Source organism: Brachyistius frenatus, unplaced genomic scaffold (assembly GCF_029030835.1).
Source record: "Brachyistius frenatus isolate BFR_SWC_R1_liver_20210118 unplaced genomic scaffold, ASM2903083v1 Contig_30, whole genome shotgun sequence".
Classification (NCBI taxonomy): domain Eukaryota; kingdom Metazoa; phylum Chordata; class Actinopteri; family Embiotocidae; genus Brachyistius; species Brachyistius frenatus.
The window spans coordinates 1,680,577-1,702,102 of NW_027210629.1; the positions used below are offsets into that span (position 1 = coordinate 1,680,577).

At 39.0% G+C, this 21,526-nt stretch overlaps 1 protein-coding gene across 2 annotated transcripts in view; it reads left to right on the top strand.

The window, feature by feature from the left end:
- ccser1 (coiled-coil serine-rich protein 1) overlaps nt 1-21,526 on the top strand; it is a 122,012-nt gene that overhangs the window by 15,007 nt on the left and 85,479 nt on the right. For both annotated transcript variants that reach the window (XR_011310943.1, XM_069699499.1), the window contains exons 5-6: nt 4,636-4,726; nt 6,955-7,060. Coding sequence is in view for 1 of the 2 variants with exons in the window: in XM_069699499.1 (XP_069555600.1) it covers nt 4,636-4,726; nt 6,955-7,060 (197 nt within the window). In the remaining variant the exon portion in view is untranslated. The remainder of the gene's footprint in view (nt 1-4,635; nt 4,727-6,954; nt 7,061-21,526) is intronic.

Below are 21,526 nucleotides of genomic sequence, written 5' to 3' on the forward strand. Positions count from 1 at the left end.
CACCATATTCCTCTACATGTACAGTAAACAGATTCTATCAATGCTTCAAACAGGCTAATGCTATTTTTTTTTTTTTTTTTTTAAATCTATCTAGTATTGTCTAATATGTTTTATTGTTTAATGGTAATTATGTCTAAGCCCAACACCTCATTCACTACCTGAAAGGGTTTATTTTAAAACTGCATTAAGATTAATGGAATGGTAAATATACTTAAAAAGAATAGTGTTGTTTGTCAATTAGGGGCTTATTAGCTATCAAATAGGAAAAAGACTAGAGGACTCAACACCTTGAGGATTGCCTTGGCTGTATAAATGAGATTTAAGAACATTTATGTTAATTCACTGCAACCATTCACCTCCAGGAATGTGCCTAAAGAACTCTCAGACTATCCTGTTCACATCTTCTTGGTGATACCGGTGCATTCAACAAGTATTTTGTCCTTGTCTTATTTTGAAATGACAAACGAGAGTGAGCTTCTAAGTCGATCAGGTAGCTCAGGAAAATAAAATCTTTAAATTTAATTGTAAATTCTTCACATTTAATTGTAAGCTGGTAATTTGTAGTCTTTAAGTAATTTCACTCCTTGCAGCTTCCGACTGGAAATAATAACACCCCATTTAATTAAATTAACTTTTGCCGCTCAAGTTCTTTACAGAGCTTTGAAATGTACGTCTTTGTACCATCTTCTTGGAACACCCATGACAGCAAGGTCTTTTTCATTGTAATGTATACATCAGGAGTAATCATTGCAGAAAAAGCACTACTACTCACTTTAAATAAATAAATAAATACCGTTATGTCCCAGCGAAAGTGCTTCCAGACCAGATTACACCAAAAACAATGAGGCAAAAAGCTGGTGGGATACAAAATAGCATTGATCAGATTCTAAACAGAAACCTGCAGCTAAACTTCTGCTCACTACAGTCAATCAGCACATCTCCTTCCCTGCTGCTGTGTCATTTTACCACGCCGTTATAAAACAAGGATATAAACAATTAATTACTACAATTAGACACCACTACTCTCAAACTGGCTGGACAGTGGAGGACTTAATGATTTTGCAGGCCACAGTACAATCAATCTGTACTCAACATGAAGAGAATAAATCTTTACTTATTTTACAAATGAAGGGAGTGCAAAATCCTGGTGGAAATATGGATCGACAATGGCAACAGCATAAAGCCCTGGGATAAAGTATTTGTGTGTCATGCGTTTTAAATGGCATGGTTTGTTGAATATGAAAAGGGTTTTTGCTTTGCTCTGGGGTGACTGATTATTCTGTATTGACAGAAAAAGATAGTTGTTAGGAAATGACCATTTTCAGGAGATAAACTGTGAGACACTGGGGGTATTTTTTATTCATCTGAGTTTTATTCAACAAACGGGTTTCCAGTTTGACTGGACACTCAATCCTCTATGCCCTTGGGCTCATTGTAAACACAGCTGGCTATGAAGCATCCACTCAAACAGAATGGAAGTCATTTGTTAGTCTGTATATTTTCCATTGCTAGAAGCTATAATACCTGCCCGCAAAGCTCAATCGCTCTCCCTTGATCTTAATGCATTTGCCACCCTAAAGCTCTGAAGCAATGTCATTTTCATAGACTCTATATGCGATTTCCACAGAGTGTGAACAGAAACCGGTGGTTTTTAATGGATAGAAAGAACCTCTTGCTTCCTGTCATCCCTGTTTTGGATGTCATTCTGCTTGGCAGTTAAGAGATGGAGCCATCTTTTAATGAGACCTGAATCCGATATTATCTCTATTAACTCAAAGATTATACTCACTCAGATCACATAAGTGAGGTAAAAAGGTGACAACTCTGGCTTGTAAAATCATATTAACACATTTCTGTGGTTAGAGGTGCATGTTAAAATGGGTAATTTAGCTTCAAATGAAGTCTGTGTGCAGTAGCATCACACGGTACGGGTCTTCATTTCTTTTCTAATACCTTTCAGCTATTAGCTTTAATGCCTGGAATGAGGTCTTGTTTTCAGGCGCACATAACACTGAAATGCATTCTAGTTTTTCTCTGATGTTTTCTGCACTGAGTATCAAGTGAAGACCTGAGAAAACAGCACTTTAATGTTACATGGTCACACACATAGGTTTTGCCTGGAAGAACACTATTTAGAGGTAGAGTTTAGAGGTGTGGTGTAATAGTCAGACATGTCACAAAGCACTGAGGCTCTTACATTTAAATAGGAGGAGATCAATACAGAGAGTGGCTGGGAGGTTGTTTATGTCCAAACAAACAGTGATGAGAGCTGAACAGAGTTGGTTATTGAATTTTCTCATCCATCTGCAGATATTGCACAAGACTGGTGCATTTGGATCTTGATATTTCGCTCCGCTTGTGGTTTTTCATGTTTTAGTGCACACAAACTCAGGTGCCGATGTAAATTGCCCTGAAAACCTGTGTGTGTACTATTACATTTCTTTTTCAATTTTGTCTAATAGGTTGTTTCAGGTACAGAGATTCTTCAGAAGCAGCTCAAAGCACTGTTGATAGTAAATAATTAGTTTGCATCCGCTGAAAAGCATTCTTTGTGGTGCTCTTAATTACTGATATTTGTTTAAAGGCTTATCGTCCACCTACTACATGTTCCACAGCCTAAATCAATGATGCAGAATTTTTTTGACTTTGTATTTTTCTTTTGGGTCTATACAAACATGCTGATGGTGAAAGCATGTTCCCTGGAAAACTGGCAGTAGAGAATTCCTTACACAATCCCAATTAGTCAGTTTGTCAAATGTCTTTTTTTACCAGTTCACTTCCTCGCTGCAACTAGTGATAAATAGCTCCAATAATTATATTTTCAATCAGTAAAATATATGCTATGTTTCAATCATATTATTTTCCACTCTTTATTCTTGAAGCAACAACTTTTTTTCTGCAGTGGTATTCCTTTTTATGACCATCAGATGGCAGCATTGACTTTTGAAATGTAACAGACCCAAAAGGAACATCATCTTACTGCATCATTATAACCTCATCATCATGCCAAGTACATGGTGGCATTTACTGAAAGATTACAGTGAATGTGAGTGAATATCTGGTGTTGAGCATGAAGCCTGACTCACTACAGTCCTGTGGCTATTGCTCATTTAAGATGGAAAGAACGGGAAAAATCGACATTTTAAAACTGTCAGTGGGTGTACTGGTGATAATGCAGAACCACCCAGGGTGGAGGACTGTTTAAAAAACATAGAATTCTAAGGCTTCCTGAAGTTTCTCGAACTATTCTTGCTTTGTTTGCTGGATGGAAAACAGTATCTCTGATGTCTCAGTTATTCAAATTTGGAATTTACACCAATATCAGAATTACAAATTGTATTTTGAAGGTCTTCCAGAGAAAACCTCCCCCAATGTACTACTACACAGCCTGTACATTTCTTTTTTTTGTTTTGAGGGGCGTTTATGTGGCGTCAAACTTAATTGTAATTTTTGTGGTATCATTAATTATCATGTAAATTACTTTAAATTTAGTCATTTAATATTTGTAAGCAGATGATCTGCTTTGAATTCAGTGGCATTTATCAACTTTTAAGCTCATATTGCATAACCATATTTAAAAGATTTTATTTTTACTTTAATGTGGAATCAGTTTTCTGTTTTACATTGTTTTTTGTTTTCATGTTGGACTACATGCAACCTAGTAGTACTAGTGTACAGTAATTCGTATGGGTTGATTTATAGCCTCAAGGGAAAAAGCCAAACAACAGTCACAGTTTTCCTTGAAATTGTATTTTCTTTTATTTTTGTGTTTGGTTAAGGATATCAGTGCTTATACTTGGATCGTATTGGCACAGAGCACACTTTTTTCTGCAAGGTATATGGAATAAAATGCCAAATAGTTGGTGTTAAGTAATTGTTAGTTTTAATTTCAGAGCCTGCAAAATTCATGAGACAAATGCCTTTATGATCATACAGTTTTGAAAATCACATGACTGAGCAATGGGCTGCTTCTTTTTGTCATGGGGAGTAAGTACTGTCGATTTACAAGGATTTTGTGGTTTGTTCAACAGATTTGTTTATTTTTCTTGTGAAGCACAGGGAAAGCTGACAGATGTTCCACAAAACTACAAGCCTCATTTTGCACATTCATTGCTTTCTCAAACTAAACTCTAATCGTCCATACATAACAAGAGTAGCAATTTGTTTTCATGAGTTTGGATGCAATGATGAGGGACTAAATATCTCATTAAGTGCAGGCAAAGTGAAAAAAATACCACGCTGTAATAAAATAACTAAATGCATCTTTTTCTGATTCTGGGATTTCATTCTGAATGTTATGAGTCACCTGGATTACGTTGATGTAAATCTTTTAATAATTTTCTGCTATGTTGTCATATCTTTTTGTGATCAGTATTTTTTTTAATTATTTTTCCTCCTCAGGGTTTGTGGAAGCTGTTGGATTAATGAGTGTCTCACTAAAGTTGTATTAAAATCATTAATCATAAGGATTTGTTTATAGCAACGTTTTTATTCTTAAATGTTTTTTTTTCTTATTAGGAATGCAGAAAAGCCATTAATCATACTGTTGTATATTAGAATAATAAAGAATATAAGTGTACAAATGTATAGTCTGAGTTTGTTTGAAGTTTATGTGGTTTTGTTTTCTTCCATCAGGATGTTCTAAACAACCTGGGGTCGTCAGAATTGGATGAAGACGATCTTATGTTGGACCTGGACCTCTCTGACGATCAGCGACATCGACATGGTAACCGTTTTATTGCAATTGCCTTCATAATGTTGGTATAGTGTTAAAGTCAAGCGCAGAATGTAACTCTATGAGCCGCTGGGTCATATATACTTCACAAGGTCTTTTAAAATTGTAGGTTGATTTCCAAAAAAAGTCGTTGTATTCTGTTGTTACAAACTAAACATTAAAATCCAGAGATCATCGGTCACACACTTCACTTTATCTATATCTACTTGTCCTTCTACTCAAGTGAATGTCCGCTCATATTTTCTCATATTGCCACAGACTTCCGCCCCCCCCCCTTCCTTTCTTGCTTTGACTCTTCACTTCTTCTTTGCTGTTGTTCTCTACCTCACCATGTTTCTCTTCATTCTCCGTCTCTCTTTTTCCTCATTAAGCTGCCTCTGTTTCATCGGCTTAAAACATGAAACCAGTGTTCTGCCTGCTTCATTCAACATGTGCCACAACTTTGACGTAGCTGCCTCATTTACAGCGATTTATCTCCTCTGATGTTTTGGCATTTCAGTCACACTCCTCCTGACATGCCTCATGGTTGAAAAGTGGCTGTCAGAGAAGAGTTATTGCTCGTGCCCTGCCACAGTGCAGCACAGCGTGCCAAACACAGTAACCCCAGCTTCTTTTCATACAGCACACAACGATATTACTGTCTTGAATGAGTGCAGTGAGCGGCGATACCTTCCTCACATGTGAATGTGTTCACACTTTAAAACAATTTGAGCTCATTAACTATCGCGTTCATGTCGGAAGAAGATGTAGTGAAGTTAAATGATTGACTTTTTCAAGCATTATTGTTATTTATAGGAACATTGTGTTAATTGGGCAAAATTGCAAGCTCTTGCATATACAGTCAGTATTGATTATGTTTCTGATGATCTATGCTTGCAAATGTTTGCTTCATATTAATAGACATCACGCTGCACAGACAAAATATACACATTGACTTGACAGTTGGTGTTTGGCTGAGCATGACACATGAATAAAATGACTCGGCAGAGGAAACATAAGCTTGAAATGTGATCACCCTTTATGTCTGTGATTCAAGTTGCTCAGATACAGGGACTACATGTTTGACAGCGGCGTGGTGCATCTTCATGTAAGCACGTCTAGCTTTGACTCTTATCCAACAGAGCTCTGAATCAAATTATATGTTAAATTGAGGTTGGATTCATCTATCTCTCGGCAATATTTAAGTCCCAGATGGGCTAACAGAGTATTACAGTTGCAGTCAAATAAAGTAAAATACTTAGCAGCACTGTGGAGTAAAAACTACAAGAGGAACTTCAGCCCTAATAAACTGTATTTCCTCTGCTCGTGGGGTTTGGAGAGTTTTGGGAGAGAGAAGGTGGGTTTAAGCTGAGCACTCACACACTCACACACCCACACAAAAACACTCGCATACGCATTGAAAGCATCGCCGCAGGCACCGGCTGATCCAGAGCTAAAGGAGGCACCATCATTAATACACACACTAGCACACAAGCGTGCATGCTTAGTCATTAGACCTAATGGTTTGCAGACTGTAGCATGAAATTAAGAGGTTTGATGAATTGTTTTCATGAAGTCAAGGGACTCAGACTTTGTGCTGGGAATAGAAAGAGTAAGGTTCTTCCACACGCTCAAAGTAATGACACATACGTGCACACACAATCAGGCAGTGCACACCGTGCAGACCGACTCGGGCACATGTAAAGGTTCCTACATAGATGTATACCCAGCTGACCCGCAACCATCCAACCACCGCACACAATCGAGCACCTCATTTGCACTCCTCAATTTTACCCCTCTCGGGTGGCTTGTTGAAGCCTTTATTAAAAAGCAAGCAGTCGCACAGCAATTTATAGTCAGCAGTGTTCAGCTGCAGGGTTGTGTGTTCAGAAAGAGAGGGAGACAGAGGAACCTTTGCAAAGACATGGAGAAGTGACGACTGTTGGCTTCATCGCCAACTTTTACTCCCCACTCTTCTGCATTGCTTTGTCAAATGTGCCATTAAACATAGACCTATCATTTTTTTTAAACGACTAATGATATCGTCCCGACTGAATTTTACTAAACTACTCTGTGACATGACTGGTGCTTTATAGCTTCTGATTCAGTTTGGGAGGTGTAAATAGAGAGTTATGGATCATATTGGCTAAAATATGTCACGGTCAGGTTTGTTAATCAGACACAAGTGTCAGCTGAGGTTAGAAAAACCAACTTGATCTAATGATTATCTGTGTGTGCAGTGTCCAGAGAAAACTCCAGCCAGTCCCTGGCTTCCTGTCTCAACCTGCTCCCCTCCCCCTTGGACCCATCCGGAGATCGCATCACAGGGAAAGAATCCCATCACAGGTAAATATGTCTATTTGTGTGAATGTGCTGTATGTCCTCTCATATTTTCTATAGGAAAGAGAAGAGATTTAAATGGACCATGGCAAAAATTCACAACTGTTGTCGGTGTAATTTGATAGAAATTCCGTGTGAAGTTGTGTCACTGTGTAAAAGCAAATGACAACTGGTAGGTTAAAAAAAAAGACCTCTGTTTTATATACTGTACAGTATTCTTTACTACTTTTAAACATAAATAATACAATGAATGTTGCCATTTCTCAATTAAATTGAAACAAAGTGCAGTTCATAGAAAACAAACCCTACTCGACTCGATACTTGGTGTGGCCACGCTTTCCCTTTCCCTTTCCCTTTCCCTTCCTCGGTACCATTTGTCAAGGTTTTCGGCAGGTAGGTTGTTCCAAGCATCTTGGGGAACTTGCCACAGTTCTTCAGTGTATGTAGGCTTCCTCAGTTGCTTCTATCTCTAAATGTAATCGCAGACTGACTTGGTGATGTTGAGACATGACTCTGTGGGGTCCATACCATCTGTTGCACGATGGTATTATAGGTTGGGTTGAATAGAACCACAAACCTAGAAAGAAAAGAAGGGGAAAAATGGGCCATGGTCTGGTTTTGTTTGACCTATAACAGGATCTAGGGATCTGTTTTGATACATTTACCCACCAGGCATTTATCCTCTGTACAGTGTAATGTCATTACATTACAGCAATATAGCTTCTTTTTTTTTACAGCACACTGAATTGCCGCGGGAGAGACAAAGAGAGAAAGACAGAGGGTTATTGTCTATTCTAGGAATTGCTGATCTTGAATGTTCTGTGTAAATGCATTACATGTTTTATGTCTTTTCTTCCCTTGGAGATGAGACAGAAAGAGGGAGGCTAAATAAATAAATAAATAAATTCTCTTTGAATAAATATGCAAGCTGTCTTTCTGTTCTCCTCTGTCTCCCCGTAGCCAACTGCTGAAAAAGAACACTTAGAGTTTCTGTTTGTACATACCACTGCCAAGGACGGTTCCTTATCTGACTTGACTTGGCCACTTGTTTCTTGTCGACGCTCGGAATCAGGATAGGTCTTGCTGGACACGCACACAAGTGTATACACATCCACTCACCTGCACACACATACAAAGCATGTGGATAGGGCTTATTTGGTTTTATGGAGCCAGTGGGTAATAAAAGGGCTGTATCACCAGTGGTGTCGTCCGGTGTTCTGTCTGACAAGCCAGCAGATGATTATTACTTTACCTTTCAGTGTTCCTCTCTCCACTCGCTAGTTGAATTTATTTTATTTCTGCTTGCACCCATAGAGTAAATGCTTCTGTCTATCTATGTTTTCCCCTGAATAAACTGGCTATGATCGTATTTGTTTGCGGAGACAGTGCAGGTCAACTTGTGTGAGTGGTTTTGAAGTAGAGGTTGAAGGATTTATACTACACCGCCGAGACACAAGGCTTAGCCTGAGTTTCTTTTTTTTTTCTCTCTCTCTGAGAAGGGTTTTTATCACGCTTCTAACACTCTTGGAAAGTTTCAATGAATAGAGAGACATTTTTTTCCATCTAGACAGCGTCAGTGAATCATGCAAGTCGCAAGTCAACCTTTTCAAGACATCAAGGTTTTTGTCAGACAGTTCATTGGTTGTTACAATTATACTGGTCTCACTTGTCAGTGGAGGAGCATTCATGACCGCACACACACAAATATTTGTATTAGTTCTCCTTACGTACAAGGTCAAGGCTAAAATGTCATTCAGCTGAATCCAGTTTTCTTCAGTGTGATTGAGTTTGCATGGACTGACGCATCGCAGTTCAGCCTGGAAATGTCATAACATGAGGAAATGGTTCCATCTCTTACAATCCAATCAGAGACAGGTATTATGATAGTTTCCCTGTAGCAGAGAAAGGAGATGAATGAATACGGTGCTTTTACCAAAAAGCTATCTTCATCATGCTAACATACTGATGTGTGCAGGTATTGCTTTTATGGTATGTTTACAATTGTTCCCTTCCTAATTTACCTGACAACGTTTGTATTAACATTAAAGGTAAAGTACAGCCAAGTCTGTTAGAAATGTTGTTTGGTTACAAACCAATGTTTTGGACAAATTAAGAGTTGGCCCTGATGATGCTATAGAAAACATAGGTGCCAGAGTTGATACCCATCCTGAGAGAAGGCTTGAATGTGTGCACCAAATTTCAGGACGATCCATACAGCAGTTGCTAAGATACATATTTTTGTTTGGACCAAAGTGGCAGATCAATTGACCGTCAGATTGTAAATTTCCATCTCTGGAGCCATGCTGCTGATGTGGGTCAAAGAATATGCAGTAATTCCACGTTTAAAAAATCATGGTATGCCTGAGCTATGACTTGTATGCCAACTTTTATAACAACTCGACAGACTGAACTTAAGTCCTGAACCTTGTACTCCAAAATGACTTAAGCCTCCAAAACTAACAGTGACACAGTGATATGATAGGGGGCTTAGAGAGAAGTGTGTGTTGAGTTAACTCCTCCACGGCAAGGGAGCAGTTTTTGTAGCTGAAATTCAGAGCTGTAGAGTAACTTCAGAAAACATTAAAAAAAAAAGACTGGATTGAAAGTGCAGCTTTAAATCATACCACTGAAGCGCAGTCATACTTTCAGAGTCTTCTTTCTTTTTATTTTAAAGTGAATTTAAATATTGTGTTTTATTTAAAAAAGGCATGTGATTGATAAAAAAAAAAATTAAAAAAAATGTAGATCAGTAGCTGACGTCACCATGGTAACATGATCATGTTTTGATTTGTTTTCATGCCTCGGCGATGGTCACAGCCATAGCCAGGTATGTCTGGCTGTAAATTCGTCCCGTTACGGTGAACACGATATCGCCAGAACACTTTGACAAAATTTCTTCAAATGTCTGACAAACGTTCACTTGGCCTCAACGATGGCCTGATTCGATTTTGGTGGTCAATGGTGACCTCAAAAGACATGTTTCTGGCCATAATGCAAAAAAAAAAAAAAAAAAAAAAAAAAAAATCATACACCAATTATCACAACATTTCACACAAACGTCTAATGCGATAAAATGGCGAAGTGATAACATTTTATGAAAGGGCAAAGGTCAACTTCCTTATAAAAATTCAATGTTCTGCAACAAAACTTTTCTGTCTATCATTCAGCGCCATAACTGAGGAACAGAAGGGGAGAATATGACATAGAATACTGACACTGATCTTGGGTGTCCAGCATGAAATGAATAATCGTATCTATATTCGGTGGTGTTGGGTCCACAATGTGTCTGAAGTCTCTATGTTTTCGAATTTGTAGCTTCTTTGCAGCAACATCCGTATTTTAAGCATTGTCTATCAACTTTATTGGCCACGCATGTGAACTCATGACAGGATATTTTCAATATCTTCTCTACATGTATTATTTAAATCTGGACAGGAGTGGATGTAAACTGCAACTTGACTGGCATACAGCTACGAAGCGGTAACTCTGGTTGCTCTGGAAACTGGGGCAGATTAGATAATAGAGCCACATACAAGTTTCTTACCCTGACCAAGATGCTGCTGCTTGCAGGTGTTAATTTCCCACCACTTTAGTTCAGCGTCTTTACTGATTTCTTCTGACAAAACATTTTCACACTAATTTATCTGTAAAATGAGTGAAGTTTGTGAGTGAAACACCTGAAATTGGAGGGGAGAAAGGGAGCAAAATGTGTTTGCCCAGGGCTTCCTCTATCTCTCACACACTGTCTTTCGTTCTCTCTCGGTCTATTTTGCTCTTCTATTTTGCTCTTTGTCTCAGGTTCCACATTCCCTCGGGGGGACATTGATTTGCTGGAGGCAAAGCAAGCTCCCTTCTGCTCACACACAAGAAAACATAAACAGACACATGCGCAGTTGTGTTTCCATCATTTTAGAGGACATTACATTTACTAATATTAATTTCAGGAAGATGTACCCTGACCTTAATCTGAACCGAACCTAAAACCAAGGCTTGATAATAAAATGAAATGATTTACATTACGTGAATTTCTTTTTGTCCTTAAAAGGTGGGCTGGTCCCCACAATGTGACTAAACAGATTTAGGTCCCACAACACACACACACACACACACACACACACACACACACACACACACACACACACACACACACACACACACACACACACACACACACACACACACACACACACACACACACACACACACACACACACACACACACACACACACACACACCTGTCAGTCAGGCTGTCCAGAGAGAGTATCAGCTGCAGGATACTGCTGGCTGTCTGACAGGCTGCACAGAACATCTGCTGTGTATGCAAAAACACACACACACACGCACGCACGCACGCACGCACACACACACACACACACACACATGCGGTATTGCAGACATACCTTCTCTTTGATGTATGACAGTTGGATGATTTTGATGGCAGGTATTTAATTTGCTGTGTTTATGACTTTGTAAACATTAATACCACAGTAACAAAGCTATGGCAGTAAACAGCCATGTGCTCAATCTCCGTCTTAATTTTTTGTGGCTGCATAGGTTTGTAGAAGGAGTGCTACAGAGACAGAGGGGGATATTTAAGGACAGAAAAGAGAGACCTGAGACATCCGAGTCCTCATTCAGAGTGTCCTATATTCACTTGAACATCAATAAATAAGGGAGACATGGAGTCACTATGTCCCCCTTCACCTTATACATGTTGCACAGCAGCTGGTGAGCAGGGATCATTCATCAGAGACAGTATGCTCCACAGTAGTTTTTAATCATTAACAGCTTGGGATAAAACCAAAAGGATGAGAATAAAGAAGGCATAGTTTAGTTTACTGATGCCACTGTAGAGCTACGTATCTAGAGCTACAACTAATTTGTTGTTGATTCAACTATTGATCGTTTTCTCGATTTATCAATTAACTGTTCTGTTAGGTATAATATGTACATCGTGTAGTCAAGAAAAGCAGATAAGTCCTCCACATTTCAGGCACTAGACCTTGCAAATGATCTGCATTTTAGCTTAAAGAAATCTAAATGGTTTCCGATTAATATTTGGTCAGTTGACTAATTAATTAACTGACTGATTGCTGGAGCGCTGGATGTTTTTACTATGGCTTTGCATCAGCTTTACTTTACAATGAAAGAGTTTTTAGAAAAATCTAATTTGGGTCAAATTAGCTTTAGCAGTGAGCAGTGTCATTTAGTAGTGTTTTTTTTTTATGAACTAATAACACATTCATATTTAAATGTTGAAAGCATGCAGTTAACCAGAGTTACATGCTGATAGGTGAACATGGAAAAATAAATTTTTGGAATCAGTTATATGGCAGATAAATGATGAGTTTCATGTGCTGTACGACATAAAGCTCTCTTCATTATGTTGTGTACTCCTTGGTGTTCAAATGCCATCTCCACTACATTATAATAATGAATGTTCCTCAGTTATTGCTGGCAGAGGTTCAGAGGGCGCTTTGGACCAGTGAATATTTGTGCTAAGAAATTGACTCCTCCCTCGTCTCTCCTATACAAAAAGACGTAGAGGAAATAAAACGTTGACAGTCGGGATATGGAATGCCTGTTGCTATGGTAATGCCCATCTGCTGCCTGTTGAGTGCTCCCCCTCGATTCTTCTTTCCTTTTTTTTTGTTTTCATTGCTGTTGATTACAACGTACAAGACAGGTAGTCTGAGGAGAGGACATTAGAACACTCACGGGTCCTTGTCTTGTCAATATGCAGTGGACAATCAGGAAAGTCTTAATTCCCATATCTCCACTTCTGACTTGAGGATTATTGTGCAGCTAAAACATTCACATGCTCCTGCAGCATAATAAGGCTCATTAGGAAAATGTCAACATTTGTGGATAGGTCACAATTCTCCTCAGTAACAAATTAACTCTATGTGACCCTCATTTGTAGTTTGGGGGTTTAATGTCTTTTTTTTCCCCAGTGTTTTCTTACGTTGTGTCTATGAAGAGTGCGAGAGCAGAGGAGCAATTTAAACAGAAATAACTGGGTCTTGTAAATTAAATGCAGCATAGAGGGTAGCAGCGAGATGACTATAACAAAGGCAGTAAACTCACAGCTGTCATAATTCAGTCAGATGGGTATTACTGTGTTTTTCTTCTAATTCTACTCTTCTAATTTGAAAAGACACCCTTCTCTCACTTTCGGGTTTCTATGGTACATAGTGATACTCTCAGTTGGCTCTGCAGTCTCCCGCAGAGACCTGTAATCTGCGTTTATATAGAATTTTCTCACACACTCACGTAAACAGGGGAACAAATTAGTTTAATGTTCAAACGATTCAAAAAGTATATCAGCCATGTTGCTGTCTAATCCCACCTGACTGAATGTAGTCAGCAAAAGTAACACACGCATCTCCTTCTACAGTAAGTCATATATACCAACAGACATTCACTTACGTGCACATTTATACAAAAAATAGACAAGCATAAAGAATCCAGCTGAGCCTTGGAGTGGAGCTGGGGACAGATAAAATGCAAGGCAATGTGATTTCCAGACACAGACACACATGACGTACAGTGGGAGTTGGAGGGAACCGAGTCGATTTTCATTTTTTGGTTCAGTTTATAACGATGCATATTTTTAAAATCCAACAAACAGTGACCAGACTTGGTCTTTTATCTCATATTAATCACATATTATATGAAATGTTTTTTGTTATTGTTTTTTACTTATTCTTCACAGGAACATTGGTTTATTGTTGTCACAGTCAGTGCCCATAAATTGTTCAGCATCATGCTCTTAAGAAAGAGAGAGGCAAAGCTATGGCTATACAGTTTGTTCTGACAATTTCAATTCCAAGACCAGCCAAAAACACGAAACATATTCAAAATTCTTTGGTGTGCATCAGTTGCTTATTTCTTTTGTGAATTGTTGTTCAGCCTCTAATTTACATCACCCTATTGGGTTTATTAAATGTTGAACACAGGGAGACTAATTAGTCTTGGCATTTGTTTTTCCCCTCTTGCTTTGAGCGGGAACTTGTGGTTCTGATTTGCAATGCAGAGAAAAGCCTTGTATTGGCAATAAATAAGACATTCCTTTGCTTTCCATTTGTTTTTTTTAATCTACTAGCCTCTTCTACAAGAAGGAATTATTAAAGTGTTATCCACTGTTAGTCTTGTATTAACGAGTATTAAGACATATGGCATTAGTGTTTGCTTTCCTGTTATAAGCAGCATCTGAAGAATATGAGAATACCAAAGAAAGCAGTTCTCGCTTGCAAAAAAATGCATTCTGCAGTGATACATTGAGATGTTTCCAACTTTGTTTGTTGCTTCTTAAAACATGCCTTCTACTGTTGACAAAAAAAAAAATAAAAATCACATTTTGTGAGCACTGAATATTTCCTATGAGAACGTGTTGCTGATGTATTTTCCCTGGTAGGGCTTGCGTCAACATTATTATTAATATTACCAGGGTCAGGAAGAGAACGTTTCTTTACAGATGGCATAGAGGCACTTTGTAGCCAAAGACTTATAAGTGCAGTTGGTTTTTGGCAAGTACATGGCAAGTTGAGAGACGTTTATTCTACATTAGCATAAGGACTGCAACAAGGGAAAACTGCTAGCCTGGCTTGCAGCAGAAATGTAAAAACAGTTGCTCACTGAAGTCTTGTTGTCAGAGAGATGTTGCCAGGCTCAATACCATTGATCAATGTCAAGTATGTCTTCGGTAGGACGGGTCCTTCCATGTCTGGTCCCTAACAGGCGAGGGGATTCAGATAACACATAACAGTGCAACCACGCCGAGCTTTATTGACACTTACTGCTGTGTTATGTTCTGGAAATACTGTGTATCCCTGAATAGGTCCAATACTTGTATGTGGGCATACGATTGTAGGTATTTTAAGGATGCCGCTGAAATTCTGGGATTGAAGGACTTGGTTCTAGACCTGGTTCTAAGGATTCTAGACACTGGAACAGTCCTTCCTCAGGATTTGATGATGTAGCATCTTAGAGCTGCAGCCTGCGAAAGAGGCACGTTTGAAATTGAGAAGGACCCATTGTGTATGTTCAGAGACCAAAACTAAAAGCTGAACTTGCTCACCATATCTGGCAACACACACTACAGCTGGAGATGCTGCACAGAAGTACTGGGGCACATACATTTTGTGTAACCAAGATACAGTTATAGCATGTAATTCCACCGAAAACCAAACTGTTGTTTTTCTGTTTGTGTGCAGAAAAGCAAAAGATAAAACTACAGATATTTTACCTTAATTGCTGAGCTTTATGGTTGTCAGAAGGCATATTTTTTAACCTTGACAGAGCCAGGCCGATTGTTTTCCCCAGTGATTTTTGCTTCCGACAGACAGAATTCATTGTTAACTTGAAGGAGGTTGCAATAGATTATATGCATAGTACAAAATCAAAGCAAAATTCTACCTGCTATTATAGTACAGCCATCTATATGTGTAAGGCCTAATTAGACAGCTCCTAGTCTTATTTTAGTATTGCCATGGAAACAGCTTTTAAAGAAAAGAGGAAGAGGAGCATATGTCACTTTATTATCCTGAATTGTAGAAGATATTTTGTGTTACATTTGCACATATTTGATTCATTAAATCCAAATCAGAGCTTATGTAGTTGAATATAAAGAAGACGTTCTGTTTGTGTGGATCAACAAAAAAAACCAACAACACAAAACCTAAATATCCAGAATTATAAAGGGAATATTGGTAAACATTTATTTAGAGTTGCTGTCAATAAGAATATAGGATGGGAGCACTTGAATCTCACTTGAGTGTAGAGCTTGTCACAATAAAGGCACACAATCAGGATAATTGTCATTTAAAGCAGAACCTTGCTATGACTCATGATGGAAGCCTTTGCTCTTAGGTGCTATTATTTTGTCGTGATGGGGACAACAGTGACACCACAAAATGGCGACAAATAAGACTTATGTCTCGCCTTAAATAATATATTTGGCTCTCTGAAAGGAAATTAGGCAGCCTGAGAGAGACTCGAGGAAATTGGATGAAAAGCATTGCGCAACTACATTTAAATTTATTTTGTTGTTGTCGATATTGCAGACTGTCATCATAAAACATTAGCTGTGTTTGTCAGCTGACAGAAAACATATCCTAGACTGAGAATTTACAGCTTCGTGCACTTCCCTCCTCCATGTTTTCTCTTCAAAGCTCACTGCAGAAAACCTACATTTAACAATGTGTGTTTGGTGCCACATATTGACAGCAGTATCATCACATCGTCGTACCGCCAACTGTGATACATATTGCCAACTTATACATTATCATTCACTTACTATAGGCTGCGAGTATCAATTGTATTTTGAAAATCCCACGTGAGATTCTTCATGTTGCTTCTCATGGCTGCAGGGTCAGCTAAAGTATAATGAGGCATCAGTTTCTTGAACAAACACAGTTATAACATAATTATTTGGCAATTGAAATTCTGGTCCTTTATCATCGGGGCTTTAGTATAAATAGTGCAAAATTATCATGTCCTTAAGTAATGAACAGAATAGATAAACATGATTATGTCCTCCAAATAATAATTCCCTTTGGGTGCGTAATTTGCATTTTTTAACATGGATTTGTTGACTTGCGTTTATAAAAGAAAAGATCAGATCTAGTCAACCAGTGGTTGCTTTTGGGATCAGTTGTCACCTGTGGCATTCAGGCTTTTTATTCAGTTGTCATTGAGTTACTTTAAAACATGTCGATCCTTAAATAAGAGGTGAGGAAAATCCTGTATCGCTTGCATAACAATGTTAACTCAAGAGAGTGACATGTCTAAGATTCCCTGGGGCAGTAAGTCTTGGTAGTGGACTTTAAAAACTCACAGCAGGGATTTTGTGCTAAAAAGTGAGAATGTTCTACTTTATTAGAATATTGCTTTAAGGCTTTAATACAGGATAAAAATACAGGATGAAATCTTGGGCAATGTGGTTTGGCAATTTTCTCTGAAATAGGAAAATGTAATGTGACACATGGGACCAATGTTAAATAGATCTCTTCAAGCAACAAAAAGTTGTGATAGTAATTAGCGCAAGTGTTCTGATAACTCCCTTTGGTTTCTCCCCCACATGAAGCTAGTGTGGTGCCTTTTTTATGGGTTAACATCGCCGATGCCAGAGCAATGGATGAGCAGACAGGACCATAAGGTAATACGTCAGAGAGAATAAAATAAGCGAGAGTAAAGTCAACATGAATACAAAAGAGGTAGACGGCACAGATTTCTTGCAAAACAAGGGCAGATTCAGAAGGTAATACGTCAGAGAGAATAAAATAAGTGAGAGTAAAGTCAACATGAATACAAAAGAGGTAGACGGCACAGATTTCTTGCAAAACAAGGGCAGATTCAGAGTTCAGAGTGCGAAGGAAGCAGAAAGGACAGCTAGGTTAATCAGAAAGTTACTCCTGCCATATTATATTACTTTTATATTCTCTCCCTTTCTGTGTCTGAAGAGCTCCATTCACCATTAGACTCACTGCCTGGAGCTTGGCTTGTGCTCACTCTTTAGTCACAGATGCACTTTATGTCGGAGATGAGTTTAATGGCGGCATTAAACATCCGTTGCCTCCGGTGCTGAATGTAGATGAGTACACTGTGTCTGCCCGGTGGAAAGAAGGAGTGACAAATGAGGGTGATCGTTCTCTCTTAGCTCTGGTATACTGTTGTACTTCACTTGTGCAACCGTTAAAGCACACACATGATACACAGATGTCTGCATTACACACACATGTACAGTCATAGTTACACGTGTATTGTATTGTCCCTGTATGTTCCTTGTTGTCAGTAAAATTTGAATAAGGGAGAAGTTGGCAAAGGGAACTTGCTGTGTTTCACTGTTAAAGTGTCTTTTACTATTATTATTTCTAAAACAATGCAATCTTTATTTTGCTGATTGACAAGTGTGCAGCTCACCACTCACTGCTGCTAAAGATAATGTACTCGAATCCCACATCACTTATTTGACTAGCAGTCATTATTTGTCATGTCACACACTAACTGAACATTATGCAAACCAGACATCTAAGGGTTTATATAGGAATTTCTTACATAGGCTCTGTGTATTGATTACTCTTCGTGTGGCTGTACATACTTATATTGTGCGTGTGCAGGTATGCGCCAGTGCTGGGAGCCAACAACCCGGTAATAAAACACAGTGTGAGTAGTAAAATAAGGAAAGTCATAAAAAAGCGGATAATTGGCTTTTCTCTGGTTGGTGAAATGGATCACTTCTAAAACTGCTGTTGAGAACTGGCCTCTAAGAGGAGGAAGGGCGAGTCGGGAAGGATGGAGATGTGAGCAGAACTGAGAGAAAGACAAAAGGTGAAAGGAGTTGGAAACAGGAAAGGAGAGAAAGGGAGCGGGAGAATATCCATGAAAATGAAAGAAAAAGGAAAGAACAGAAGGAGCAAAGGAAAATGAGTACACAGCAAAAAAAAAAAAGGGTGATTTACTCTTCCCCTGTTTACTTTTATTTCCTCCGTGTAATTAGTCTGAAAAGACTGTCGAGAGAAAATCTCAGAGAGAATGTTTAATTGCAATTTAATCCCTGTATTCAGTTGTAATTATCGCCACATTGATGTTCTCATGCAGTACCAGTTTCATCCGCTAGCTCGCGTAATCATACATCTTTATCAATTCAAATTAGGACTTTGTCCACATGTGTAATCTTCTAATTGACTACTATCACAGAACCCTATTCCCTGCACTCACAAACAAACACATAACCTGTTCAGAGGTGCAGCGTGTGTGTGTGTGTGTGTGTGTGTGTGTGTGTGTGTGTGTGTGTGTGTGTGTGTGTGTGTGTGTGTGTGTGTGTGTGTGTGTGTGTGTGTGTGTGTGTGTGTGTGTGTGTGTGTCTCGGTGTGTGAGTGTGAGAGAGAGAGAGAGCTGTAAAAAAAAAGAGAAATAGAGTGAGAGTGTCGGGCTATCGGCTCATGACAGTGAAAAGACAGATGACCCTGAGTAGAGGAATGGCCTCCCTGCCTGTATAACATCTATCATCACTGAACAGACTTGTCTGCAACTGTGCTGTGTGCTTCTTTGAGTGTGTGTGTGTGTGTGTGTGTGTGTGTGTGTGTGTGTGTGTGTGTGTGTGTGTGTGTGTGTGTGTGTGTGTGTGTGTGGGGGGGAGGGAGGTAGGGGGGGGGGCGGTTGTAATTACCTGCACATCATGAGACTAACGCTTAGCTGGAAAATGACTCTGTCTACCCTGTATCTGCAGTCAAAAATATATACTCTGACATACTTATGAACGTGTGAGCACACAGAGTCGTGTTTCCATGGACATTGCATTGATTTGCATTTATTTCCTGGAGACTTAGTATTGCTTCGTTCGGTCAGCTGGGAAGTGGTAAAGTTCCCATTTCCCAGTTAAAAGCGTTCATGTGATCAGTCACCAGTGCTCTGTTTGTGTGTTGCAGCAAAGTAACGTGAGAAAAGCAAAGCAGCAGCAGGTCAAATGCTTTCTAATCTACTGGCATGATTTCTGTTACAGTAACAGTAAGTAGGGAGTCAGAAGGCTGACGTTACATTAGACACACAAAATTTACCTCTAAGACAATTTTATGAAAGTAATTGCAAAGAATCGTTTAATGTGACAACACCCAGCTCAAATTAATATGAGCTATTGTTGTGCTGAGCAAGTATATCTCTTCCTATCACTACAAATGTTGTTAACCTAATCTTAACATCAACCTATAACCAAGTGTTCAACCTAAAACTTTCTTTTTGTTTTCAAAAGGGAGACGAGTCCCACAGTGTGACTGTCTAAACAGATTTATGTCCCCACACTATAAGTAATGCATGTAAAATCATACACAAGCAGCTTGGCAGTCTTTGCCAGTGCTACTGTCATTGATGCAAAACCATTTAATTCAAAGTTTTCTTCCTTCCATACTGAAACTAGGGTTAAACAGATATCCTGTTCATTTTATTCTGATAAAATTCTTGAAGGGAGGTTTCAAAATATGAAACCGTTGATGGTGCTAATATTTGTGGTAGGAAATGGCCCATCACCAGTACCATGCTTCTAAAATATAGAAATATACATCAAAAGTTATTATTTGCCTTTGCAGACTTGGGTGCAAATATACAGTGACTGCTATAACAAGCACATAATATATAAATTCAAATGTAAAACAGTAATTCAAATACTAAAACACACATTTATCAAGGTGAATTTTTCTGGGCCCTAAAACCACCTAGTAAAGTTTAGATTACAATTATGTTTAAATACTTCGCGAGTAAAACCTGACCTCGGGGGACAAAACGAAACAAGATTGTTGTCAAAGTCAAAAATATTTTACTTTACAGGGATAAAATGTGATTACAAATTGTAGTTGCAGATGGTTGTACTTCGTTAGAATAAAAAAAAAAAAAAAATGAAACCATCACAGAATGTAATTTCTATCACCACAGACCGCATGACAGGATGAAGGTTCCAGAAACAAGTGCTATTACCATTTTTCCGCAACACATTTCCAGACCTCAGCTGCTCAGTTTAACCAGAGCTGTTCAACTTCTAGTCCCCTGAAAGAGTAAATGCCTTGCATAAGGACACCTCTATGACTGTTGTTTTGGGTGAGGGAAGTGCCATTTGAATCCTTCTCCCACTCACTTTCCTGTCGCTCTGTGGATTTGATGTGCACCACAGAGGTAAGAGAAGAATCCAAACCTGGAACCCTGGTGAATGTTAGAGAAAGGGCAAGAGTGTCAGGCTCAGAGAAACATAAAGATGTCAAAAAACAAAAACAGAACACAAAACAACCTTTTGAAGGAAAAAAAACAACCCAACCTTTGTTTTGGCACTGCGCTGTGCATTTGACACGGCGCTTAGAGTGAAGAATGCATGATTGATCATTTGTCATTTATTTACTCTCAATTTATCCCGCCTGGATTTCAGAGTGGGGCAACAGAGAAATAAATGGAGAAAGTTCCCTATCCAGAGACGCCAGGCAGAAACAAAACGCTACAGATAAAACTGTTTCAGAGGGGGAGCAGCACCCGTGGCTACTTGACAGACCGCATTCACCTGTCCTCAAAGGACAGCAGGCTTCCTCAACATTTGTTTGAGGCGCTCAGCAGAATCCCGAGGGGGACACCTGAGGCTGTGATACTGCATCAGTTTAGTGTCGTAGGCTGTCAGAGTGATGGTGGGAAGGGGGGGGGGGGTGTAGAGGTGGAAGACGAGGGCCCAGGCGAAGGGTGGATAATAATAGAAGGGCAGGTGAACAAAAGAACAGTTAGAGTGAGGGTCGCATGTTAAGAGTGGTTAAGGTTTGAAGATTGATGAATAGAAAAAGGAGTTAAAAGGGGAGGTGTGTGTGGGGGTGGGGAGGGGGGTAGATGGATAAAGGGGTGAGAGAAGAGGGTGAATGAATGAATTTGCAGTCCGAGTTAATCGTCCGTGCCACTGTTTACTTGGTGCTTTTTCTGGGGAAGTGGGACAAAAAGGCATCTAA